This window comes from Phacochoerus africanus, chromosome 1 (assembly GCF_016906955.1).
Source record: "Phacochoerus africanus isolate WHEZ1 chromosome 1, ROS_Pafr_v1, whole genome shotgun sequence".
NCBI classification, from domain to species: domain Eukaryota; kingdom Metazoa; phylum Chordata; class Mammalia; order Artiodactyla; family Suidae; genus Phacochoerus; species Phacochoerus africanus.
In genome coordinates this window covers 245,872,493-245,899,982 of record NC_062544.1, presented here as the reverse complement: position 1 = coordinate 245,899,982, position 27,490 = coordinate 245,872,493, and the positions used below count along the sequence as shown (strand labels likewise).

The window sequence follows — 27,490 nt, the reverse complement described above, 5'->3', positions numbered from 1 at the left end:
TTTACTTGGTCACTATCTCACCATAACAAAGCATTGGAAGAGCAATGGCAGACATTTTACAAATTTATTAAAGCAAAAGTACATTTTAAGAGAGGGAGGGAGAACTCACATGCAGGCAGGTTAAAAAAAGGGCCCAACTCACTCTGCAGTAGTCTTTATATCCCACAGTGCTACCTGAGGGAGGCCCAATTTGATCTTCTGATTGGTCTTGGGGAGGATACCTTATTTGCATGGGGACAGGTTATATGGTGGCCTGGTGATGAATGGGCCACATTCCTTCTCTAGCAGTCTAGGCTGGTCAAGGTGAGGGAAAGAGGATTACAATGAGACCTGGCCAAAGGCTTTTGGGTTTAATCTTCTTGAAGGGGACTTGAAGCCTGTAATAAACATATTCACAGATTTTGGGAATTAGTTTATGGACATCTTTGAGAGGTTGTTTTTCTGTCTACAATCCTAAACCACCCTCTATCCCTGCACCCACTACCATTTATCCTTCTCTTTACCCCAGACTTACATATGACACTATATGACTGGTATTTTCTCAGCTTACTCCCCTCTCATGTGTTCCTTAAATTACTGCATTAGAAAACTTCTACCCAGATCCTTCAGTCATTCTTGCCACACTTGAGGCTGCCAGGTTATTAAATCCAATGGATTTTTAAATTTTATGTATTTATTTATTTTAATTACTCAATTTATTACATTTATAGTTATACAATGATCATCACAAATAAATTTTACAGCATTTCCATCCCAAACCCTCACTGCATCCCCCACCCACCAACCTGGCTTATTTGGAAACCATAAGTTTTTCAAAGTCTCTGACTCAGTATCTGTTCTGCAAATAAGTTCATTGTGTCCTTTTTTTAGTTTCCACCTGTAGGTGATAGCATTTGATGTTGGTGTCTCATTGTCTGCTGACTTCACTTAGCATGATAATTTCTGGGTCCATCCCTGTGCTGCAAATGCCATTATTTCTTTCCTTTTAATGGCTGAGTAGTATTCCATTGTGTATATGTACCACATCTTCTTGATCCACTCCTCTGTGGATGGACATTTAGGTTGTTTCCATGTCTTGGCTATTGTATATAGTGCTGCAATGAACATAGGAGTACATATGTCTTTTCGAGTCATGGTTTTCTCTGGATAGATGCCCAGGAGTGGGATTTCTGGATCAAATGGTAGTTCTATGTTTAGTTTTCTGAGGAATCTCCATACTGTTTTCCACGTGGTTGCATCCATTTACATTCCTACCAACAGTGTAAGATGGTTCCCTTTTCTCCACACCCACTTCAGCACTTACTGTTTGTAGCCTTTTTGATGATGGCCATTCTGGCCCATGTAAGGTGGGACCTCATAGTGGTTTTGATTTGCATTTCTCTAATAATGAGTAATGTTGAACATCTTTTCATGTGTTTTTTGGCCATCTCTATGTCTCCTTTGGAGAATTGTCTGTTTAGATCTTCTGCCCATTTTTGGATGGGGTTGTTTGTTTTTTTGGTATTGATCTGCAACAGGTGTTTATAAATTCTGGAGATGAATCCCTTGTTAGTCACTTCTTTTGCAAAGATTTTCTCCCATTCTGTGGGTTGTCTTTTTGTGTTGTTTAGGGTTTCCTTTGCTGTGCAGAAATTTTTAAATCCCATTTGTTTATTTTTGTTTTTGTTGTCATTACTCTAGGAGGTGGATCAGAGAAGATGTTGCTGTCGTTTATGTCAGAGAGTGTTTGGTCTATGTGTTCCTCTAAGAGTTTTGTAGTATCTGGTCTTATATCTAGGTCTTTAATCCATTTGGAGTTTATTTTTGTGTATGGTGTTAGGGAGTGTTCTAATTTCATTCTTTTGCATGTGGCTGTCCAGTTTCCCCAGCACCACTTACTGAACAGGTGAACCCAGTAGATTCTTTTCAGTCTTTTGGCATCATCTAACACTTAAGATCACTGTCTTCTTGGAATTCTAAGATTTCTTTTTCCTGAATTTAATTTTTTTTTTTTCTTTTTAGGGCCGCACCCATAGCGTATGGAGGGTCCCAGGCTAGGGGTCTAATTGGAGCTGCAGCTGCAATGCCAGATCCAAGCCATGTCTGTGACCTGCATCACAGCCAGATCCTTAACCCACTGAGCAAGGCCAGGGATTGAACCCGCAACCTCATGGTTCCTAGTTGGATTCATTTCCACTGTGCCACAATGGGAACTCCTAATTTTTTTTTTCTTTTTCACCTTTCTACCTACTTCATTTTCTATCTCTTTGCCAGTTACCCTTTTTTCATCTCACTTCAAAGTTTGCTCCAGGTTCTGTCTTCAACATTCTTTTCTTCTATATATTCTCCCTTTGGGGTCAGTCTTATCATATAAAGGGACTTCAGCTACCACCTCAACATAACTTTCAGGGCCATGTTTCCACCACTGCTTAAAGATTTATATATACAGTTACTACGGAATCCTCAATCCCCACACATCCAAAAATGAACTTACATGTTTTCTCATTTCCATGCCAAATTACTTTTGCCTTCCAGTTACCCAAATAAGAAGCTGAGAGTGATCCTGGACACCTCTTTGTGCCTTATTATCTCAAATCACCAGGTCCTTTGGTTTCTAACTGCTTAGTAACACTTAGGTGTCTTGCATTCCTTCAGCCTTTGTATACCCACTGCTCTGTTTTAGATAAGGTTACAATTATTTCTCTCCCAGATCTCTTTGACAGACTTTCCACTATTCTCCTCTCATTAATTCTCCACACTGTCAGTGGTCTTCTTAGAATGTAGCTGATTTTAAACCTTGAGCCTTTACTAATGGCTTACTAATGGCCTTTAGGATAATATCCAGACTTCTTACGTACAGGATACTTGCAATTTGACCTGAGCCTGGCTATATGGACTCATTATAAGCCATTCTTTCTCCTCGAGTAATTCCAGATTTGGGGTACTTAAATTCTTTAGTATCTCCATTCCTCCTGAATGCCCTACTCTTTTATGACTATTCCTAGTAATGCCTAAATCTCAGATGGGAGATTCTTTCCTTTGGGAAGTTGTCTTAGAATTCCAGTTGGATTTTTTACCTTGATGTGTGTTTTCTTTTTGCTTTTTTAGGGCCACACCCACTACATATGGAGGTTCCCAGGCTAGAGGTCCAATTGGAGCTGTAGCTGCTGACCTACACCACAGCTCACGGCAACGCTGGATCCTTAACCCACTGATTGAGACCAGGAATCGAATCTAGTTCTCGTGGATCCTAGTCAGATTCATTTCTACCATGCAGGATGCCTTGTATTTTCCTAAAGGCACCCTGTATTGGTCTCTGCTTATCCATGTCTTTTTTTTTTTTTTTGCATTTTTTTAGGGCTGTACCTGTGGCATATGGAAGATCCCAGGCTAGTGGTCAAATCAGAGTTGCAGCCGCCGGCCTATGGCACAGCCACAACAGTGATAGATCCCAGCTCTATCTACCACCTACAGCATAGCTCATGGCAACCCCAAATCCTTAACCCACTAGCGAGGCCAGGGATCGAACCCATATCCTCATGGATGTAATTTTCTCCTTGGACATTTGTATTTCTTCTTTTGAGAATTTTCTGGTGATTTCCTTTGCTGTTTTTCTGTGGGGACAGTTCCATTTTCTTACTGATTTTTCTAAAATAAATTTTGTTTGTTTGTTTATTATTTTATTTATTTTTTTGTCTTTTTGCCTTTTCTAGGGCCACACCCGCAGAATATGGAGGTTCCCAGGCTAGGAGTCGAATCGGAGATGTAGCTGCCAAGCCTATGCCAGAGCCACAGCAACGGAGGATCCGAGCCATATCTGCAACCTACACCACAGCTCACGGCAATGCCAGATCCTTAACCCACTGAGAAAGGCCAGGGATCGAACCCACAACCTCATGGTTCCTAGTCGGATTCGTTAACCACTGAGCCATGATGGGAACTCCTAAAAGAAATTTTAAATGTCTACACTATGAACCCTTTCTCTTTAGTATATGTTGCAGATATTTTTCTTTCATTTGTTATTTTTAAAAATTTTTTGGTAGTTTTTGAAGCATAATCATTAATATTTTTTATGTTCAAATATATATTCTTTCAGTATAATATTTAGGAAGTTCATCACCATTCCAAGGTTATATTCACCTATACTTTTTTCCTAGTACTTTTCTCCTTTAATTTTTAACATTTGAATCTCTGCTGAAATTTATTTTATGTATAGGGAACAGCCCTCATCCGGGGCATGGAACGCAAGATCTGTCAAGCCATAGTTCTCAGTAAATACCTGACCCTGTCAGCAGGTCCTCATTCTTACATATAATCTACGTACTCTGAACTCTGATTATTCATACCAAGTAGCATCTAGTTGGATGAAATAGTGCATATAACATATGATAGAATATGTAAGAGTTTAAAGACGATTTCCAAGATTTCCAGCAAAAATTGAAAGCAGAATTTTGGAAAGGGTATAATTTTACCTGGGTCTTGAAGAAATTTGTGCTTCCTATGCTTTCCATGAGCATTTTAGGAGTAGTCCACCCAGAGAGGCAGAAAATTAACATCAATTTAAAAAGAAGAATTTGGTGGCAAGAATTATGTAATATTATTTAAAATAATAAAACATATTTTTACCATTACTCGAACAAAAAGAAAAATATAATAAGTACTTTTGTGCCCACCACCTAGTTTTAGCCATCACATTTCAGTTTTTTTTTTCCTGAAGAAATAAAGCTCCTTGAAGCTCCTTGCACCTGCTTCATCTCCCACTATCCCTTCCCTGAGGTGACCACTAGCTAGAACTAGTTTCTTGCCCATCTTTGTTTTTCTTTGTCATAATTCAGCCTATGAATGCTTTACTTCACATTTGTTAGTAAATTGTTATTCAATGTGGCCAGCTGTAAAAGAAGAGATTCAGATGTCACAGTAAGCAATGTGGATTCATGCTTTCTGTACATAAGTGTGGTATCTAGTAAAACATGCTGTGATATATTTTATCTCAGCTAGGAATTTTTTCCGTGGAGAAACAGCACCCTAACAGCTATCTTTCCTAGTCTAAGTAAATATAATTATAAATCCTGTACCATTTATAGAAATTGCTGGTTCTTAATTTCTTAATTAAACTGTACATACAGATTAGCAAGGATTATCTGATGTACCATGTGCAGAACTGTAATATATTTCTTTTTATCCCCCTACAGCTTCTTGTTTGTTCATAAATATCTTACATTTCTTTTTATCCTCCTACAGCTTGTTTGTTCATAGTAAGGATTTCAGAATTTTAGGATAGAAGGGGTTCTAGAGACATTCTGATTCTATCCATTTATACTTTAGAAGTGAACAAACAGACATTAAGAATTTTACTTGATCAAGTCTTCAAAGTTGGCCTATGACCCCCAAGTTTGGTCCTCTTATCAGTGCTTCATAAATTTAGATAGAGATTTTGATGTAATATTATCCTGGATTCTACAATCTGAATTAAAAATGACCGAAAATAGTGCATTTGTACAATAAAACCACACCATAAATATTTTTGGTAAATTTTTTCATTGTATGAATTTTTTTTTGTGGTAGATATTTTTATTCTCTCACACGTATCATAAAACAGTGTTTCCAAGTCCCTTTTCATGTGTATTTGTTACTTTTAAAATTGCTCCATGTAGTTTTAAATATTTTAGGTAATATCAATTTCGATGTATTAAATTTTGCTTTATGGTGTTTTTTAGTGAAGTGTTTTATTTTAACTTGCATAATATTTTTGAAGTAGAAATAGCTTTTCAGTGTTTATTTCATTTGAAATATTGTCTTAGTTGACAGATGAGGAAGTTTAGATTTGAAGATGTTCAAAAGATTGTAATAATGGCATTTAGAAAAGATTCAGAATTCAAATCATTTTCTGCTTCTAAGTTCAAAACACCAAAATTATGTGGCTTATGTTTCTGATACATTAATTTGTTATATAAAAAGAGACCATGAAATAAAATACATAAAACAGGCTTTGACTCTCTTAATCCCTAATTTTTTTCTTTTTTTAACTCAGAATTATTTTAGTTTTAAAAGTATTTCTCCCTGTTTATTATTATTATCATTTTATTTATTTTTTTGTCTTTCTGCCTTTTCTTGGGCTGCTCCCACGGCATATGGAGGTTCCCAGGGTAGGGGTCTAATTGGAGCTGTAGCCGCCGGCCTATGCCACAGCCACAGCAACGCGGGATCCGAGCCACGTCTGCAACCCGTATCACAGCACACGGCAACGCCAGATCCTTAACCCACTGAGCAAGGCCAGGGATTGAACCCGCAACCTTATGGTTCTTCGTCGGATTCATTAACCACTGTGCCACGACGAGAACTCCTCTCCCTGTTAATTATTATCTTGAATCCATAATCATGTAAATTTTCTCAGAAAACTTCAACAAATTTGATGTAAGAAAATAGGTAATTTTAATTACTTCCAAATTCTGAAGCCTCCTCTTCTGCCACTCTCCAGCAGGCCCATAAGGCTGAGGGTTCCCCCAGTTCTTCTTGACCATACATATTACCACAGCAAATAAGCCTCAATTTATTCATTCAGTGTTTCATACATCTTCTCATCTAGAATTTATCTTAACTCTGAAGCCCTAGGGTCACATGTACTAAGCATGCATACATCAGGCATCTTTTCTGAACAAAACAATACAAATATATTTTCTGATTCCCCCATTTGTTAAGTAAATACTAAGTAAAATTAAAATAAGTAACTTTAAGTTGAGGAAGTACTGCAATAGATGCGGGTTCCGTCCCTGGCCCAGGAACTTCATTGTGCCATGGCGTGACCAAAAAAGAAAAAGTATGTAAATAAATTTTAGGATAAACTAGATGGTTTAAGTTGCCCTTTAAAATAATAATTGCTATTTTTTACCAACCATTGTATTTAAACTCCCCATGGAAACTTCTGTGACTAACTTCTTTTTTTTTGGCTGATGTTGTACCATTTGGAAGTCCCTGGGCTACTATGCCACAAAGAAACTCCTTTTTTTTTTTTTTTTTTTGACTACTTATTAGCCCTGTAACCTTGAGTGACTTGTATCTGCTTTACTTGCAGGGACAGCATGAAGGTGAATAATAGGGTAAATGGCTTTGAACTATCAAGACATGATATATAAATTCAAAGCATTGATATTTAGGGTTTGGGAAAAGCTGGGAGCGTTTATTTCTGAGATATTTAATATGTGGCATTACCACAAAGATACTACTATTTTACAAAACTTTGTAGTATTTGATATTGTTCATCTCTTAACTCTTTTGGCAGCTGTTCCCATCACTGCTATTTCTTTGACCTCATTCCTTTCTGACTACAATTTTAAGGGTTTCTTCAAAGTTCTTGGGGTTCCATGTCCCCTCTCCCCTGGCTCTTATCTCCCTCCTGTGCCCTTCCTGGGCTCTTTCATCTGTTCTTATAGTTTTAACTACCATCTGTATGTCTCATAATCCCAGTCCAGATCTCTTCTCCAGCTTCAGACTTCAATGTGAGACAAACACTGCTGTCAGCATGAGCAAAACTGAACCCATTAATCTTCCTCCATAATCTGGTCCCTGCCCATGTCTTTGGTTTCATCTTGCAGACTCCCTGTTTTAAATTTGATGCTGTAGTAAGAACAGCTATGGGGTAAGCATTTACTGCACCTTCCCTGCATGTCTTATGTAATTTCACCAAATCCCTATGGGATAGACCTTTTTATTATCCCATTTTAGGAAACTCTTTTGAGAAGTTAAATAATGTATCCCCGGTCATATAGCTTGGAAATGGCAATTCTGGCTGAGACTGAACACAGCTCACTCTAACACCAAGTTCATGGCCAGGTATCAGAGTACCCACAATCCTTATTATGTTACTTATTGCTGATACAAACATACTGTACATCTTATCCTTTCCATATTAGCCTTCCTTGTTTGGTATATAATTCAAGACTTACGGGTAACTGTAATAAGAGCAAAGTGATCACTTTCAGTTTCTGAGGTCACATTATTAACTATTTGATGATACTGGTTCCTTAAGTAGAAGTATGTCAAGTTCCCTTTCGACTCAATACATAATTGTGTTGAATTGTGATTGTGTATGAATGTAACAAGCATATTCTTTTGTTTAAGGCTACTTTCCTGAGGTGTGCTCTTAATTCCTAGGTTTAACCAGTCCTTACTTCCTTGGTGTGGTGTCTTCTAAGGCAGTGTTCTTAGCTTGGGACCTCTTTATCTTTCTTTCTACTTTCGCCTTCCTCTTGCTCAGCAAACTGCTACATTTAAGATCTTAGCTGAGACATCACCTTTTAAAGAAGCTTCTCCTATATCTCTAGGCTGAATAGTCTTCTTGCTCTGGATTCCTCTAACATCTTCTGTATGTGGATAAGCATTTTAAACTTCCCTCCTCCCTCTCTGCCTTTTTCTTACAGAGTTCTACCACCCTGGCTTCCTTGCTGATTCTAGAACGTTCCTACATGCCCCCACCTTAGTGCCTTTGCCCCAGCTGTACTCTCTTGCCCCAGATATTTGCATGACTAACTCCCTCCTTCAAAGCCTTGCTCAGGTTTTCCTTTCTTAGTGGGGCCTGTTCTGATCACCTGTGTAAAACGGCAGTTCACCTCCCAGCCCACTCCTGCTTCCCTTTATCTTGCTCTCTGTTCTTTTTTCTGTAGTATCTAATCACCTTCTAATAGATGGTATAACCTATACTTTATTTATTTATTATATTCATTGTTACTGTTTCCTGCCACTAAAATGTAAGTTTAATAAGGGAAGAATTTCCTCATTAGTTTTTGTTTTTCATTGTTGTGGTGGTTATTTTAGTAACAGGTGAATCTTAAGTACCTAGAACACTGGTGAAGGGAATATAGAAGATAGTAACTATTTGTTTAATAAATAAGTTCACATCTAAGAGAGTCAGACCTAGAGAGATAAAGTACACCCTTTCTTGCCTTCTAAGCTCTGTTTTTTAACCCTTCTTGGGATGATTGCTATTTAAGAATGACTGTACTTGGCTGATACCCTGACTCTAACCTATAGGAATGTAGCCAAATTATGCTGTGACTTTCCCTCTGTATTCCCAAATCCACAGTGTTAGTGGATGGTTTCACCACTTATGGAGCAGTAATTAAGCCTGGAACAGAAACGGGCTTTAGTGGTGGACTGAGTCACCAAGATAAAATGACTAATATAGTAGGTTTGTTCCTTTATAACCTTTCCTAGGTTTAAGAAGTGCCCATTAGGTGAATTCAGTTCTGGTTCTGACTGTAACTAACTCATTGTCTTACATCTTATGGCTTATGTTTCTTCAACTGTAAAATTGAACTGGACTGTATTTTTTTTTTTTTGACTCCGAAGTTTAGCTGTATCATTAGAAATATTTTAAGCTTTATAAGTTAGGAACGCTCTTTCAAAATATGGTAGCAAATAAGTTAATCATGTCACCATACTATATTTAAAGCATATTTAAGATTCATGTTTGGTAAGGTGCTGCATATCTGAAAACAGTTGAGCATACTAGTAGTATCTAGAATCTAACAATTGTTCTTTTCTTATGTAATTTTACAAGAAAAAGCAAATATGTAATAATTCTTAGAATTAACTGGAAGATTTCCTTTAGATGTGATAAATAACTCATGTTAGAATCCATCTCCCTCCCTTCCTTTCTCTCTTCATTCTTTCCTTTATTTCTTCTCCATGCTTTGGGTTATCTATTGTACACTTTCCCCACTTTTGCCTAGAGAACAAAAGGATGACACTTTACAGGTATTTTTCTAATATTTGCTTTTTGAATATATATTTTATTCATCATTGTGCCCTCTAGCACCCAGCATATTGTCTTATAGATGCTCCTTAAGTGTTGCTTGGATGAATGAATTTGCTTTTATTTTCCCTTTATTTGAGTAACTCAGAAAGTGATTTTTTAAATTTTTTATTATTTTAAGAAAGGTGACTCTTGTGATGGTGGGACTTGATAATGCTGGTAAAACGGCAACAGCAAAGGGAATCCAAGGAGGTAAGCTGAAAAAAATTTATATTTAAATTCTGATTTATTTATTTAAATTGCTTTATTGCATATTCATTGGGTACAAATAAAATGCACTCAATAATATTCTTGGTATACCTGTGGCTAATATAGTGAATAAACCCTGGCTTAATAGTACCAGAGTATTATGTTTCAGATTTGACTGAATGCAGAGATGCAGAGGTTCCTTGAGGAAGAGGAACTGTACCTGTCTTCTAGCCAGTAGGAAGGAAGGAAAAAGTTAAAAAAGGACATGTCCCTACTGTTAAGGATCCCTGGGCAGAATTTAGTCACAAGGCTACATCTAAATGAAAGGAGGTAGAAATATTGTCAGCCAGCATAGCTCTCTTTGCAACTCTTGATTTTTTTTCAACATGTTATATAACTTTTGGTTATGTTGAAGATACATTAGGAAGTTTCTAGTGGCTCAGTGGGTTAAGGATCTGGCATTGTCACTGTAGTGGCTTGGGTCAATGCTGTGGTGTAGATTCGACCTCTGGCTAGGAACTTCTGCATATCTCGAGTGTAGCCAAAAAGAAAAAGAAAGATATATTAAAGTGTTTTGTCATTTATATTACATCTCATTGTATGTATTTATTTAGTCTTAATTTAATGCTTCGTAACTACAGTATAGAAGTTACTGTGCTAGTGAGTTTGTTGTGTACCTAGAAGATATAGCAGGAGCCAGGCATCTAAAGGGTAAGATTTGGGAGAAAACTAACATATATCTGTTCCTGAAAATGGATGTTTCAGTAAGATATCATGCATGATAAATAGTCACAGAGCTTTTATTTATAGAAGTTTATGAAAGAAAATTAACACGTTTTGTCACCCAAAATTCTGCTAAGTAACATTAGATGCAAACTGCATTTCATTGTTTAAGGATTCTTCCGAGGACTTTTTGTACCCCTCATGCTGTCACCTAGGTTATGTTCTTGCAGAGCACTCACTGTCACCATCTAAAACAGGTGTTGCAAACTTCTGTAAAGAGCCAGATAATAAATATTTTAGATTTTAAGAGTCATATGGGCTCTTCCCCAGTTGCACAACTCTGACATAGTGATGCAAAAGTAGCCACAGACAGTATGTAAACAAACGAGCATGGCCATGGCCATGTTCCAATGAAACTTATTTATAGACACTAAAATTTGATATATTATGAAATATTATTCTCTTTTTGCAATTATTTTAAAATGTAAAACATATTCATGTAAAAACAGGTGACTTGATAGACTTGGCCCGTAGGCCATGATCCCTTATCTAAATACCTTCTCTTTCATTTTTTCAAAGCTTTAGTGTCTTTAAGGGAGCTTGATCTAGGAATATGATAATCAGATCATCTAATTATTTGTATGTAGTTAGAACATCCTCTGTCCATTAGGCCTTTCTCTTCTGCATTCCACCTCCACAAACCCATCAGTTTTTTTTAAGTCTAGGAAATGGTCAAACTGTCATATTATGGGCAAAAAGTCAAGGCTCCCTTCAACTTTGAGCTCCCCTCTGGCTTGTTTTTGTTCCTCATTTCCTGTTTACTCTTCAGCATACTCCAATGACTTAATTTCTGACTTTTTTCCTTTTTTAAAGATTCCAGTTGTATAGAACTACTTGACGATTTCTAAATTGAGCCTTTTTTGATAATGCATATTTTTGTTTATGCTGTTCCCACTTTTCTTTTTAGAGAGAATGTCAATTTATCCTCAAAGACATACTTTTGTCATATATTCTCCTTCTTTATGAAGTCTCTTCTGATCTGCTGCCCTCACCCCTTAGTGCAATTGGCTACTTCTCCTTTGTCTACTTTTATCTATATCTACTGTGTCACTACCTTATTGCCCTTCTGTTTATATATCTGCCACTCCAGACTGTAAATTCCCCCAGGGTAGTTTACTCTTTTTGGTGTTCCACTTCAGGCCATGCCTTATGTGTAGTAGGCATTCTTCTTTTTTATATAAATGGACTATCTTTTAGATCAGTTTTAGATTCATAGCATAATTGAATAGAAGGTACAAAGAGTTCCCACGTAGCCCCTTTTGCTTCTTCTGTATCCTGCACCAGAAAGGTGTATTTGTTACAACTGATGAACCTATATCAACACATCATTATCACCCAAAGTTCATAGTTTACCTGCGTGTTCACTCTTGGTGTTGTACAATCTCTGGGTTTTGACAAAATATGATATCCACCATTATAGTATCATTCAGAGTAGTTCCACTGCCCAAAAGATCCTCTGTACTCCACCTATTCATCCCTCCTTTCATCTCTAGCCTCTGGCAACCAACACTCTAACAGCCTTCTTAAACATTTCTCCCGAAGGGAACCGTCCTACTCTTTTGGTGGGAAAGTAAATTGGTGTAGCCACCGTGGAAAACAGTATGGAGGTTACTCAAAAAACTGAAATTACAGTTATCATATGATACAGTAATCCCACTCCTGGGCATATATTCAGGCAAAACTGTAATTCAGAAAGATATATGCACCACTTGCTCATAGCAACACTATTTATAATAGCCAAGACAAAGAAACAACCTAAATGTCCATCAACAGATGAATGGACAAAGGAGATGTGGTATAATACATTAGGAGATTAGGATTAACATATACATGCCACTATATATAAAATAGATATTGCAACAGGGGCCTACTGTATAGCATAGGGAGATCTACTCAATACTGTGTAATAACCTATATGAGAAAATAATGTGAAAAGGAATGAATATATGTATATGTATAACTGATTCACTTTGCTGTACACCTGAAACTAACACAACTTTGTAAGTCAACTATACTCCAATAAAATAAAAAAAAGTGGTATATGTATATAGTGGAATATTATTCAGCCTTAAAAAGAGTGAAATAATGTCACTTGCAGCAAAATGGATGGACCTAAAGATTATCATATTAAGTGAAGTAAATCAGAAAGAGAAAGACAAATACCGTATGATATCACATATATGTGGATTCTAAAATATACAAATGAACTTATCTTTGAAACAGAAACAGACTCACAGACATAAAGAACAGACTTGTGGTTGAGGGAGCGATGGACTGAGAGTTTGGAATTAGCAGATTAAACCATTATATATAGAATGGATAAACAATGGAGTCCCACTGTGTAGCACAGAGAAATATATTTAATATCCTGTGATAAACCATAATGGAAAAGGCAAGTAAAAGAATATATATATGTATATATTCAGAAATTAACACAACATTTTAAATCAATTATACTTCAATAAAATAAATTTTAAAAACCATTGGCACAACATTGTAAATCAACTATACTTTAAATAAAAAAATTTAAAAAACAAACAAAAAAATCCCCACATTTCTCCCATGGCTTCTCTTCTTTAGCTTACTTTTGGTTCTTCTCTTTGTTTTTAATTTTTTTTAAATTAAAAAATATTTCATTGTATATTTCCTCCTTTCTTTTGAGATAGTCTTCTTCCTTTCTAACTGTATTGCCACCATCTAAATGAAAAGCCTGGATTTTTGTTTCGTCTATGGAGTTATTATAGTTTCCTAATCTAAGAGTATTTTCTAATTTTGAACTTCATTTCCTTCTTCTCTTCATGGCTGTCAAAGTGATTGCATTAATAGAATATAGGTTCAGTTGTACTATCAGAGGCAGTGGTTTAAAAAAATAGAAGTTTATTTCTCATATAACATCACAGGCAGAAGTAGGCCAAGACTGGCATAGCAGCTCTGTGGTGCTAGGGATTCAAGTTCATTTTCCTATTCTCTCTGCCATTCCTAGTGTTCTTCCTTGCCTACCTGGTCCAGTGTGGCTCATTACTACATGTGGATTTCAGCTGAAAGGAAGACGTAAAGGGCAAAAGGAGACTGTTTACCTTTTTTTAGTTTGTGAACCAGAAGCCACCATATCATTTCAGTTCATAGGCCATTGGCCAGAACCAGTAAGTGGTCCAGAACTGGCTCCTACTTGCTCTTAGTGGCTCATATCAGTTAGCAAGAGACAATAAGACCCCTTTGTTCCTAACTCTGTGTTCAGGTGCTTCACAGTGGTAGTTTGAAATTGGCCATAGTGTATGTATTTACACCATGAAAACTGGCAAGCACTATAAATCAGAATTCCATAGCCTGCAAAGCCAGTTAAACATTTAACAGTATACCACAAGCACACTACCTGGAACCTTGTCTCTTGTCCACCCCTAGCTGCCATAGAGACTGGGGGTTGCATTCTTTGTCCTAAACAGCCATGTGCTCAACTTAAAAATCCAGGATTCTCTGAATCTCCAATACTATTTTATAACAATTCTATGAAACTCTTTGTATTTCGAGTGGGAAAATTCTTCTTTGTGTAAATTGTCCCAAGCATCATTGGTATTAACACATCTTTATTGTATTATTTGTTTATGTATATATTTTCTCTTTTTCTCTCTATATAAGAATTCTACAAGATCAGAAAATAGTTTTTATTAATTTCTGTATATCAAGGACCTTACATAGTACTCAGCATAATGTAGGCTCAATAAATAGTTACTGACTATATATTTTAATCTTTAACTTTCTAGGTGTTGTCTTAACAAAGGCATGTTACAGAAATCCTCAGAATTGGGGACTATATGTCTTTCTACCCCTGGTTCTTCTATGATGCCTAATTTATATTTGAATGATTACAGGCATGGATGGATGGCTATGCATATGGAAGAATGGACATAAGGACAGCAGCTTTAGCTGTCTAAGCATTCTGGTGTTCTGGTGTTCTAGTGTTCAGCCACTGTATACTTTGTGCCAAGTGCTAAGGATACAAAGATAGTTCCCAGCTGTTGGGAATGTATAGGTTATTGTGAAGACCAGCAAGAAGACAGAATATAGGAATTCCCATTGTGGCTCAGCAGTAACAAACCCAACTAGGATCCATGAGGACACAGTTTCAATCCCTGGCCTTGCTTAGTGGGTTAAGGATCCAGCGTTGCTGTGAGCTGTGGTGTCGGTCACAGGCATGGCTTAGATCCCACATGCTGTGGCGTCGGCCTGCAGTTGTAGCTCATATTTGACCCCTAACCTGTGAACTTCCATATGCCACGGGTGCAGCCCTAAAAAGACAAAAAAAAAAAAGAGAGAGAGAGAGACAAAATATTATGATAGAGGGTGTGGGTGATACTGTAAATAGGAAAGAATCATCAGAGAGGGATTTATAGAAAAGATTGTAACCTAACATTTAGTCTTGAGTCTTGAAACAGAATCATGAGTAAGAACCAGAGAAAAGAGTAGCCAAGGTGGGTACAGCGTTCCATGTAGCAAAAGAAATGGGCTTTTAAAGTCCTGAATACTTGAACTTGAGTCCTGGCTCTGTCCACCATGTAACCTTGAAAAAATTACTTAATTGGAATTGGCTTCCTGGGAATATTGCCATCATTTCATCTGTTCTTAAATCGCTCCCCTTCCTAAAATGTTCTACTTTCTTTGCTGTACTATTTTATCTTGTAAGATTTCATTCCCATTTCATTTCCTCCGTGAAGCCTTTCTAGGCCATAACTCACTTCTCCCTCTGCTTTACCCATTTTCTTTTGAATTCCCTCCATTTTAGTTTGGTCTGCTAAAACAGAATACCACAGACGTGGTGGCTTAAACTACGGTTATTTGTCACAATCCTGGAGGCTAGAAGTCTGAGACCAGGATGCCAATATGGTCGGGTACTTAGTGAGGGACCTCTTCCTGGCTTATGGATGGCCATTTTCTCACTTGTATCCTCATGTGGTGGAAAAAGAGGAAACAAGTTCTCTTGTGCCTCTCTTTATCAGGGTACTAATTCCGTCATGGGGTCTCCACTAGTGATCTCCCCTAAACCTAATTATCTCCCAAAGGCCCTACCTCTAAGTACCATCACACTGGGGATTAGGGTTTCAATATATGAGTTTTGGTGGGAACGTAAACATGCAGTTCATAACACCTTCACACTGTCCTCTCCAGACTTGTTCACAGAACATATAGGTTCTCATGTTATTCCCATTAATATTCTTTTTTCTGTATTGTGCTGTATATTCTTTTTTTTTTTTTTGTCTTTTTGTCTTTTTCTAGGGCCACACCTGTGGCATATGGAAGTTCCCAGGCTAGGGGTCTAATCGGAGCTGTAGTTGACAGCCTCCGCCAGGCCACACAGCAATGCAGGATCCAAGCCGCGTCTGTGACCTACACCACAGCTCATGGCAATGCCAGATCCTTAACCTACTGAGCAAGGGCAGGGATCGAACCCACAACCTCATGGTTCCTAGTCGGATTCATCAACCACACGGGAACTCCTATGCTGTATATTCTTTGAGATCAGAAGCCCTATTTTATTCATCTCTACATTCTAATGCCTAGTGAAATCCTGGTACTGAGTAGGTGTTCTGTATATGTAGTTCCCTTAGCCCTATTCCTTATCTCAGGATAGTTGATTTATTTTCACTGATGATTTCCTGAGGTACCTTTCAAATCATACTCAAAGATAGCTGCCTAGATCCACATTTTTAGATGTCTAGTGTAATTTCGTTTTTGGAATATATGGCTGCTTATATTGCTTCTAAGCTTGCATTTTTCTCCTTCGAGATAAGGAAAGGTCTTTTAAAAATGTGACTTGTAATGTCTCTATGAACTTTCTAGGGAGCGGTGTAAACTGCTCTGAGGTGCTTGCTAAAAGGGAGTGATACACTTCAAGTCTGTTTCTCAGTCACATCTAAGCTTAGAAGCAAATGCCTTTCAAATTCATCTTTGGGGTAGCAGATGTTTTGCTGAGTGTGGAAATGATAAAACCCTTTAAACCAGTGTTGTTCAGTGAAGCTCTTTGTAATAATGAACATGTTCTATATTTTCTGTCCAGGAGGGTGGGCCACATGTGGTCCAGCTACATGTGGCTTTTGAGTGCTTGAGTTTAATTGATTTAAAAAAGCCACATGTAGTTTGTGGCCACTGTATTGAGCAGGCAGCTATAATTAGGGCTCTGTAGAATATTTGTTGTGGATTCCAGCAATGAAGAAAGAATGGAAGAAGCAGACAGACATGAAGTTAACTCTTCTCTGTAACCACTGATTTAACAGGTTCTATTCTTCTTTCAAGAGTTCACTCCTGCTATTCTTCTATTTTTATTTTTATATCTCTCCAAAAAGGGTCTTTCGCTCTCATTTTCAGTTCTAGAGACTTTTGCAAAGATGAATCTCAATAAAGGACTACTTCAGCCACCTTATTTATATGATTGGTCTGCTGAAATACCTTCTCTGGCTCCCAATTCTCTATCTTTAGAACCCTCTTCAATCTGCATTCAGTCATAATGGTTTGCTTTAACTACAGTGATGTTCTGCTTTTTGTACTTCTTGCCTTTGCCTTCTCTGTCACTTAGGTTACTCTTCTGACTGTCTAAATCCTACCTAGCTCTAAGGCCTAGGTCCCAGCTCATAGTTCAAGTCATGAACTTTAGTGATCTTTTAAATTTCTTGTCATTACTCCTTGGCAGTTATAATCCGTATATCCTTTACCACCTTTTTGGTGATGTCATATGCAAAAGTCCAAAACATTTAATTATAAATTTATGAGAGTATCCAAAACATCTTCCTGTTCAAAAAATAAAATCTACTCTTTATATTTGCAGTTATAGCTTTAATTAAAAAAGAATGGTCCTATACTCTTCATAGTTTCTCCCATTATTTTGTTCTTCTAAACTGTTCTCTATAAATATTTAGTTTTTCTTTATAACTCCATGGAGGTTGTAATGGTTCCTGGGGATGGCTTTGGTGTTGAGGTTGAAATTTTTATTGTTTGTAACTTGGAGAGTAAGTAGCTTTAAAGGCAAGAGTTCATTTGCTTATTCATTTTGCAGATACCTCTTAAGTACCTGTTAGATGGGAGGCATTATTCTAGGAGCTAGGGTTATATCAGTAAAACGAACAAAAAACTGTGAGGAATTCCTGTGTGCAAAAAGTATGAATTCTAGTTGGATATTTTATAGTATCTATCTTTTCCCCAAACCAGTGTGCTTAGATATAGTGCTTATTGTTTAAGGAAATAATAAACATTCTATTTAGTACTAAGGTATGGTCAATTACACTTATGTTATCTAAGTTGTGGAGTTAAATTCATGTTATTAATTTAAAGTCTAAAGATTCTTCCTTTTGTATCATTTGTAACAGAGTATCCTGAAGATGTAGCTCCTACTGTTGGATTTTCCAAAATTGACCTTAGACAAGGAAAGTTTGAAGTCACCATCTTTGACTTGGGAGGTGGAAAAAGAATTCGGGGAATCTGGAAGAATTACTATGCTGAGTCCTATGGGGTAATATTTGTTGTGGATTCCAGTGATGAAGAGAGAATGGAAGAGACAAAAGAAACAATGTCAGAAGTGCTAAGACACCCTAGGATATCAGGAAAGCCTATATTGGTGTAAGTACTGTTGGTGTCACTGTGAATGTAGAGGCAGCAGCATTAGCCAGTAAATAAATTTACTTAACTTATAGAATAGTGAATAAGCTAAAATTGTCACACCCTCGAATATTAAAATATATGTGATTAACTGGGAGTTGTTAATCAAGACCTTATTATAATGCAATCATAGGGATTAAGGGCAGAGGCTATATAATAAAGAAGCCTTCTAATTAGATCTCCTGGGGTTTCAAACATAAACTATTTTATTTGATAATTTACTTTTTTCAAATTTTGCATTTTGAAAAGGTCTGTTAACAAGGCTCTAAAGTGTTTTTTTATTTTTCTCTTTTAATGACTTATATTTTGCCTTTGTCCTTTTTTTCTTGAAGAGTATTGCTTGATCATTATTTAGATGGTTTATTCTAATGCCATGTTGATTTCTCAGTTTTTACCTCTACATTTCAAAATTAAACATGTAATCTATATTGTTACCAGATTAGTCATATGCTTAGCATCATTTTGTCTGGTTGCCTAAACATTTAAAAAAAAATTAAGTGACAAAGGGCTTTTTGCACTACCCTATCTGATAGCATTTCTGCATAGTCAACACCAGATGGTGCTATAGCTTTGAGACATAGTAAAGTGCAAGTCGTTTAAATTGCTCTTAGGATTGGAGCAAGTGGAATATGTGCTCTTGCCTTCTTGTCCCTTTTCCCTTGTTCTTGTGATTCATTGCTAATGATTAAAAAACCCCAAATAAATTATCCATGGTTAGATTAGGAATTATAAGCAGATTTTCTCGGTAGTCTTCAGTAATAAATGAACATTTTTAAATGAGGCAATTTGGAAGCTCTGATTACAAAAAGTAAAACTTTATTGTATGTATCATTTATTGTTAAGCTTATACTGCTTAATTTTTACTCAATTAGAAAAGTTATTTGATATTATAATTAATTCTCACCTTTATTGAATCTGAAAGAAATTTTTTTGTTTCGTTTTGTTTTGTTTTTTAGGGCCACACCTGCAGCATATGGAAGTTTCCAGGCTAGAGGTTGAATGGGAGCTGCCAGCCTACACCACAGCCACAGCAGCACCACATCCAAGCCATGTCTGCGACCCACACTACAGCTCATGGCAATGCCAGATTCGTAACCCACTGAGTGAGGCTAGGAATCGAACCTGCATCTTCATGGATACTAGTTGGGTTTGTTTCCAATGAGCCACAACGGGAACTCCTGAAAGAAACTTTAATAGACATGTCTACAAAGAGTAAACTTTGTTGAACCCCTTAGACTAAATTAATCTCTACAACTCAAAATTAAAAAAGAAACAACTCACAACTAGGGTGATTGCTCACCATTATAATTTCATAATCAATGGGATTGCACAAAGATATGAGAATTAATTACTGATCATATATGTTTATGAAATATAGACTGATTTGCCACTTGACCAATTCTGCTCAAGGGAGTTTTACAATACGATAACATAGAATTGTTATTAATAAGGTAAATTTTTGAGATTAATGTGCTTTAAAAATACACAAAATTTACCAAAAAGTACATATTTTTAATAAATTTAGAAGATGTGACTTATATCTGGAATATAATATACGGCACAAAGGAACCTTCCCACAGAAAAGAAAATCATGGACATGGAGAGTAGACTTGTGGTTGCCAAGGGGGAAGGGGAGGGAGTGGGATGGATTGGGAGCCTGGGGTTAATAGATGCAGACTCTTGCCTTGGGGATGGATTAGCAATGGGATCCTGCTGTGTAGCACTAGAAACTTTGTCTAATCATTTATGATAGAACATGTAATGTGAGAAAAAATAATGTATATATGTATGTGTAACTGGGTCACCAGGCTGTACAGTAGAAAAAAAAAAAAAAGATTAAAAAAATAAAAAAAAACAAAAAAGAAGATATGGCAAAGAATGAAGTTAAAAAAATTGTTGACCTGTCATGCAGAGGGCAACCACTGCTATTATTTTGATGAATTTTCCCGTACATATTTTTGTAAAACATGTAATGTATGCAGAGTTCATATAATACATAAAATTTTACATCCCACCCTTTTTCTCTTCATAAATCCCTCTTGATTATCTACCCTAGCACCACATTTGGAAGTTCTCCTGTTTAGCTATTTCTCTCTAACCTACAATTAATTTATCTTATTAATGTTACTGTCCTGATATACTTTGAATCTCTTTACTCCTCTCCATTCCCCTTGATGTTACTTCCTTTCAACCTTTCTTCACTTCTCCCGTGTTAACAGTCTCCTAACCAGTCTCCTTTTTTTTTTTTTTATGGCCATGCCTGAGACAGGCAGAGGTTCTTGGGCGAGGGATCGAACCTGAGCAGTTGCTGTGAAAACACTGGATCCTTAGCCCACTGCACCACAAGAGAAATCCAGGAGCCCTTTTCCTCATTTGATATTTTTAAAATTATGAAATTGATACATGCATTAATAAGTGAAACAATGCAAAAATAGATAAACTATATAAGAGCTCTTTTTTAAGTGCAAATTTTACTTTTCCTCTGTTCAAAGTCCTTCTAGTTGCCTTCATAGCTCTACACAGGTAGGAAATTCTGTGTTATAACTGATAAAATGCTTACACATAATAGGTATAGCATTGCAAAGCCTTATTGGATAGTAAGTGAGAGGGGCCTCCAGTAGAGTCCTCTAAGCTCAGTGCTAGGGGCTGGTGGGTGTGGAAACACAGGGGAGCCTACCTGAATTAGGAGGCAGGCTACAGTGCTCCCTTTTGCTTCCTTCCTGCCCACAGTCATCTGGACCTTTCATCTGCAAAATCCAATTATGCTTCTAATTTCTTTTGCTCACCACTTGTCTGAGCCTAAACCAGTTGATTTAGGACCTACAAAGCTTCTTAGAACTCACTTCAACACCTTGGTAATTTTCTCTTTCTACCTTCTCATAATGAGCAAACAGAACAGCAACAGACATCTGAGAAGATTCATTCAACAGAAGGAAATAAGACTGTAATCACAAAATTAAAAGGTAGTGGAGCAGGACTCATTCATGCTATGGGAAGCAAAGTAGAAAACCAATAACAATAGCAGATCTTGGACACTCCAGCTCTACCTTACTTAGTTCTGCACACCAGCCTGAGAGCATGTGTCAGTGCAAAGGAAGCCTCAGCCAAATTTCACTTTATGTCACAGACGTGAGGGTTCTCTTGAAAGGTCAGAATCATAGGTCACTAGGCTTCTGTGTTTTATTAGCTTGGAAGTTCTGTTTGGCAGTTCTATGGTATTCATTACTTAATCAAAATCTCTGAAATAAGTGAAAAAGTAAAAAAAAAAAAACATGGGTTTAAAGAGAAGATGGAGAGTCTGGAACCTGGATTCTAAGAGCTAATGTAAATTTGTTTATGACCCTGACAAGTCACTTTACTTCTTTGGACTTAGTGGTTAAATACCTCTTCTTTATTAAAAGTAACTGTAAAATACTATAATTTTACTTGTTTGTATTCAGCTATATATTTTAATGTGAACTGTAGTATAGTTTGTACCAAGAATCCATTTCAGTAAAAAGGTAAAAAATGATTTGTACTCCTTCTAAAGAGAGTAAAAATGGATGCCGTGCAGATGTTTTGCTCTATTATCTTGTTAAGCTGGGTATTTTTGCTTGTTTTGTGTTTTGCCTTTTAGGGCCACACCTACTGCTTTTGGAAGTTCCCAGGCTAGGGGGCGAATCTGAGCTGCAGCTGCCAGCCTACACCACAACCACAGCAACACCAGATCCAAGCCATATCTGCGACCTACACTGCAGCTCACAGCAATGCCAGATGCTTAACTCACTGACCAGGGCCAAGGATTGAACCTATGTCTTCATGGATGCTAGTCGGGTTCGTTACCACTGAGCTACAATGGGAACTCCTGTTGGTTGGTTGGTTAGTTGGTTGGTTGTTTTCTCCTTTGTACAGCCGCACCTGCAGTATATGGAAGTTCCCAGGCTAGGGGTCGAATTGGAGCTGTAGCTGCCAGCCTAACCATAGACACAGCAACGCCAGATCCAAGCTGCATCTGCATCTGCCAGCTACATCACAGCTTGATGCAAGTGGGATCTTTTAACCCACTGAGCGAGGCTAGGGGTCAAACCTGCATCTTCATGGATACTAGTTGGATTCTTAACCTGCTGAACCACGATGGGAACTCCTTGTTAAGTTGTTTATTACCCAGAATAGAAAGTCTTTTTCTCATGTATTTACTACAGAGATTAACTTTAACCTATACTCTGATTACATAAGGTAAGTATTGTATTACCCACCCTCATATTCCCCCCATACACACTTTTTTTTTTTTTGTCTTTTCTAGGGCCGCTCCTGTGGCATATAGGAGGTTCCCAGGCTAGGGGTCCAGTCAGAGGTGTAGCCACCAGCCTACGCCACAGCCACAGCAACTCAAGATCCGAGCTGCGTCTGGGATTTACACCACAGCTCATAGCAACGCCGGATCCTTCACCCACTGAGCAAGGGCAGGGATTGAACCCATAACCTTATGGTTCCTAGTCAGATTCGTTAACCACTGCGCCACGACAGGAACTCCACAATACACACTCTTGCTTTAACCATTTATAACTTAATTTTTTAATAAATCCCTAGAAAAGTAAAAAAAACTAGTTGTATAAATAGCACTGGCATCAGCAGTATTTAAATTTTAAGCTCAACATCCACTGTAGAAAATATTTCATTAATAATACAAGACACTGTTTGTTGATTACTTGTGGAAAGGCCTGAGCTGGGAGGTATTTTAAACATCTTAACATATTGAAATTTTCAGCTTCCCAAGGTTATACCAATGTTTTAAGAAGATACCTGCTCTTTCTACATCTCTTCTGTCTAGTATAGTCACAAAAGTAGCCCTTAGAGAGATTGTAAATTACTCTTCCTTTTTTTGGTCAAATCTCCTAATACTTATAACAGAAATAATGCTAGAGATCCACAGGCTGAAATTTCCTCTCAGGGTAATAACAGTTCTACTTGTGTTAGCACACTTGGACTTTTGGGGTGGTGCCACTTTCTGATATACTGTTTGCTTTTCTGTGGAGTTGTATGACCTAACTTAACTTTTGGCCCGGTCTTGAAAATTAGATGCTTCACAACAAAAGCGTTAAATGTATAGGAGTTTCTCTCAGGGAGGAAAACGTAGTATCTCATATACAATCTGCGTAGATGTTATGAACATTTTAATAAAAAAGAGTATCTTGAGCCATAGGTCTTTGCACCATGGGTGGCCTCCTAGGACCTTCTGAAATCATACACAATTCTGAGTGTATGTGCATTTTTCTTGGGTAGATTCTAGTTTTCTTCAAATTCCTAAAGGATTTCATGACCAAAAATGTTGAAAAACATGGCAGTGAGTTCTCATATTAGGAGAAATAGTGACTAGAATTTTATTATTTTTTAATATGGGATTTTTGTTTCCAACCTCCATATGCCTGCTTGACTCACCTTTCTTCTAGATAGTATTACGGGAAAATGTTAGTTTGCAAGCATTCTTTGAGTTATCTTCTTTATTATAAGTGCCCAAGAGAAGTTAATTAGGTAATGGGTTATACTAATACTGTCCTTAGAATTTGAGTCAAAGGTACTTTTACTAAGTTTGACCTTTTGATAAGAAATAGGAGAGGAGTTCCCGTCATGGCACAGCGGAAATGAATCCAACTGGGAACCATGAGGTTGCAGGTTCAATCCCTGGCCTCGCTCAGTGTGTTAAGGATCCGCCGTTGCCATGAGCTGTGGCGTAGATTGCAGATGTGGCTTGGATCTGGTGTTGCTGTGGCTGTGGCGTAGGCTGGCGGCTACAGCTCCGATTGGACCCCTAGCCTGAGAACCTCTGTATGCCGCGGGAGCAGCCCAAGAAATGGCAAAAAGACAAAAAATAAAATAAAACAAAAAAATTAAATAAAGCGTGTTGGGGCAGGGGAGGGAAAGCATGGGCTCTCTGTGTGGAAATTATCCAGGAAGTCAACCAGCTGAGAAGCTTTACCAGAAACCATAGCTGCTATTAGTGAAGCTAGATGCCATTAGAGACAAAAGGAAGCCCTCAATAAGGAAATGCGGAGGTGGGTCAACAGTATAAGTAAAGCTAATAAACATGGCGGCTTGGTAAGTTTCCATTGAAAAAAAAGAAATCTAAAGTCAACGGGCACTATAAATAAAGTGAGTGGGGGTTTCACTTGGTAAAAATAGCAAATAATGGACTCACAACTAAAACTAGGGATCACAGTTATTATGTGACATAGGTAGTCCATACAGTTTCCAGAATTCTAAAAAGGACCCGGTTCTCCTACTTCTTTTCGTTAACCCACTGAGCAAGGGCAGGGATCGAACCCGCAACCTCATGGTTCCTAGTTGGATTCGTTAACCCCTGCGCCATGATGGGAACTCCAACACGCTTTATTTTAAAACAAAACACTGAAGGAAATCCTATTGATGGTATTGTTAGGCAGCAGGGTGTTGTATGGTGACCAGCTATATCAGCAGCAGACCAGACCGCCTATATTTTTCAGGGTGAGTCCAGGGATGCTTCTGGCTTTTTCACAGCCTCTCCAGATCTCTCTGATCCACAGCAGAAATCAAGATCTACTTACTTTTGTGTCCACTAGGCCTTGAGTAGTTTACTTAATCTTTCTGAGCTTCTGCGTCTCCACTTGTAAATAAGGACTTTAATATTTGTGTTGTCGTGTGAATAATGTGTTTAAAGCATCTAGTGCAGTGCTTTACTAGTATTCTGAGCATGTATGTGATGGTGGATGTGAATAGTTAATGTTGATAATATGCTATGTCTTGGTAAAGATGAATTAGGAGAGCCAGTTTTAAAGTGTCCTATATGAATTCAGGCTACATGAATCCTTTGATTGCAGAAAATGATATGCCTTAGTGGATATGACTGTAAGCCCAAGTGCTCAAAGTAATTTTTATTATTGCATACTTCCCAAACCAGTAGATTCCTAATATTGTGCCTCTAATGCTTAAGAATTTTTCTTTTAAGGTAGTAAGTTTAAGAAAACTTGCTACTTTTAGTGGCTACTCTGTGTGAATAAACAAAATGTTCAACTAGTTACTTAAATATGTTGTTTGATTAGGGTGCTTTTAAATTATAACAATGAAAATTGTATGGGATATATTGCTCTGCTATGAATCTTTCTGTGCTTAAGTCTTGCTTTAAAATCAGTATGTTCACATATTAGTGATACTAGAAAATTAATGTTTTACAAATCCATCTGGATATAATTATGAATACTAATGAATACTAAATAGTATTTTATATTCTCAGTTTTCATGGTAAAATAATTTAGGGACCGTGATAAATAAATATCAGTAAGGCACTTCATAAAAGGATATAACAGCGCTTTAGAAGGGGCAAAAGAAATGTCTGTCACCACCTGATTAGCTGGGGAGTTTATCAGTTTTTAAACTTATCTTTTTTATAATGTTCCTTAAACATTTGAAGTTGACAGATGGGAAACATCTTTTTCTCTGGTAATGCTTGATAACTGACACGGTGGAAACTTCAGTTTCTTTATATTTTATAAATTAAAATTATTTTATAGTGTTAGTGTGTACATATATATATATTCATATTCTGGTTTTTCCTTAATCTCATTGTGCTTTCAGTTAATAATTTTGCTCCATAGTTCTTTAAGGAAAAAGAACTATCACATAGACTACTCTCATTTTCCCACCACAAACTTTGCTTAGTTATCTGCCTTTATTCCTAACCTTGCCTTCCCGCCTACATATGGAAGAAGTATTTCTACTCCTATCCAGGGTCAGCTTCTCCATTCTTACTCCATATCCCACCTCTTTCAAGTATTGTATGTTATCCCTTCCCTTTCTCATATCAAGTTTCTCTCTCTGGATAATTCCCATCAGCAGAATGTGCTCTCGTGTCTCTTTAAATATTGTGGAATCCTTTGACTCTGCATCTCTCTCCACTTGTTGACTTATAATATCCTATTCACAGTTTTGGGAAGAATTGTCTCTAGTGGTTGCTGTGTTTATATCACATTCTTTCCTCAAAATATTCCATTTGTGCATCCATCTCAACAAATTATTTCCATGTTGCCAAATCTATTGTCACTTGGCTGTTCTTATTTTACCTAAAATTGACTATTTCCTCAACCTTGTTTTTCTTTAAACACTCTTGCATTATAGCATACTTTTCTTAGTTTTCTTCATACTTCACTGATGATTCCTTCTCAGTCTCTTTTGTTAATTCATCTTCCGCTTTAAGTCTAAATTTTAGAATACCCAGGCTCTTATCTGGGCTTCCAATTTTTTACATCTATATACTTTTGACACCTTAAATACTGTTTCTTTACTCAGATGACCCAAATCTATAGCAAGAGTTCCTACTGATACAGCTAATATGTTAGTAACTTCTACTTGGAAATTTTATGGTCATCTTAGGTTCTCTTGGCCAAAATAGAACTTCTTTTTTGTTTTGAGCAGGAAAAGGTTTATTGTAGGGCCAAGCAAGGATGGCCTGTGCTCAGAACCCAAACTGCAAAATAGAATTTCTTGATTTCCTTCTCACCCCCAATTTTGAAACCTTCATCTCTGTTTTCTCCCATCTCAGTAAATGGTATCATGATCCAATCAGTATCCTGTAGATTCTGCCTCCTAAATCTATCACATTTTAGTCTAACTTTTTTTCCATCACTATATAGTAGTTAATTAGGTTCAAATCCCAATTCTCTATGTACAGTTGCTATGAACTGAGTCAGGTTACTTAACCTTGCTATACCTAGGTGTTCTTGTTGGTAACATTGTAAAATTATTAGAACAATGTTGGGACATAGCAAGAATGTACTTTATTAATCTTGAGAGTTAGTCCTATTGCTACTGCTGTCACCACAATCTCCACTCCTATCCTAGCCCAAGTCTCCATCATCTCTTACTGGGACTATTGCATTGGCCTTCTAATTGTTTTCTATACCTCTATGCTTATCTGCCCCAAATCCATTCTAACCTATTTTCCATTAAGTAGTTAAGATGATTTTTCTCAAATATAAATTATATAGCATTATTCCCAGGCCAAAAACAGTCAGAGGGCTTTTCATTCATTATGCTTGTGAAAACTTCAGACTTCAAAGCATTGCATCCAGCCCC

General features: G+C 37.1%; 1 protein-coding gene across 3 annotated transcripts in view; it reads left to right on the top strand.

The window, feature by feature from the left end:
• ARL13B (ADP ribosylation factor like GTPase 13B) overlaps nt 1-27,490 on the top strand; it is a 76,807-nt gene that overhangs the window by 4,780 nt on the left and 44,537 nt on the right. For 2 of the 3 annotated variants that reach the window (XM_047794289.1, XM_047794280.1), the window contains exons 2-3: nt 9,912-9,982; nt 18,118-18,367. In XM_047794289.1, the coding sequence (XP_047650245.1) occupies nt 9,912-9,982; nt 18,118-18,367 (321 nt within the window). The remainder of the gene's footprint in view (nt 1-9,911; nt 9,983-18,117; nt 18,368-27,490) is intronic. The other variant, XM_047794296.1, reaches the window with a different exon arrangement.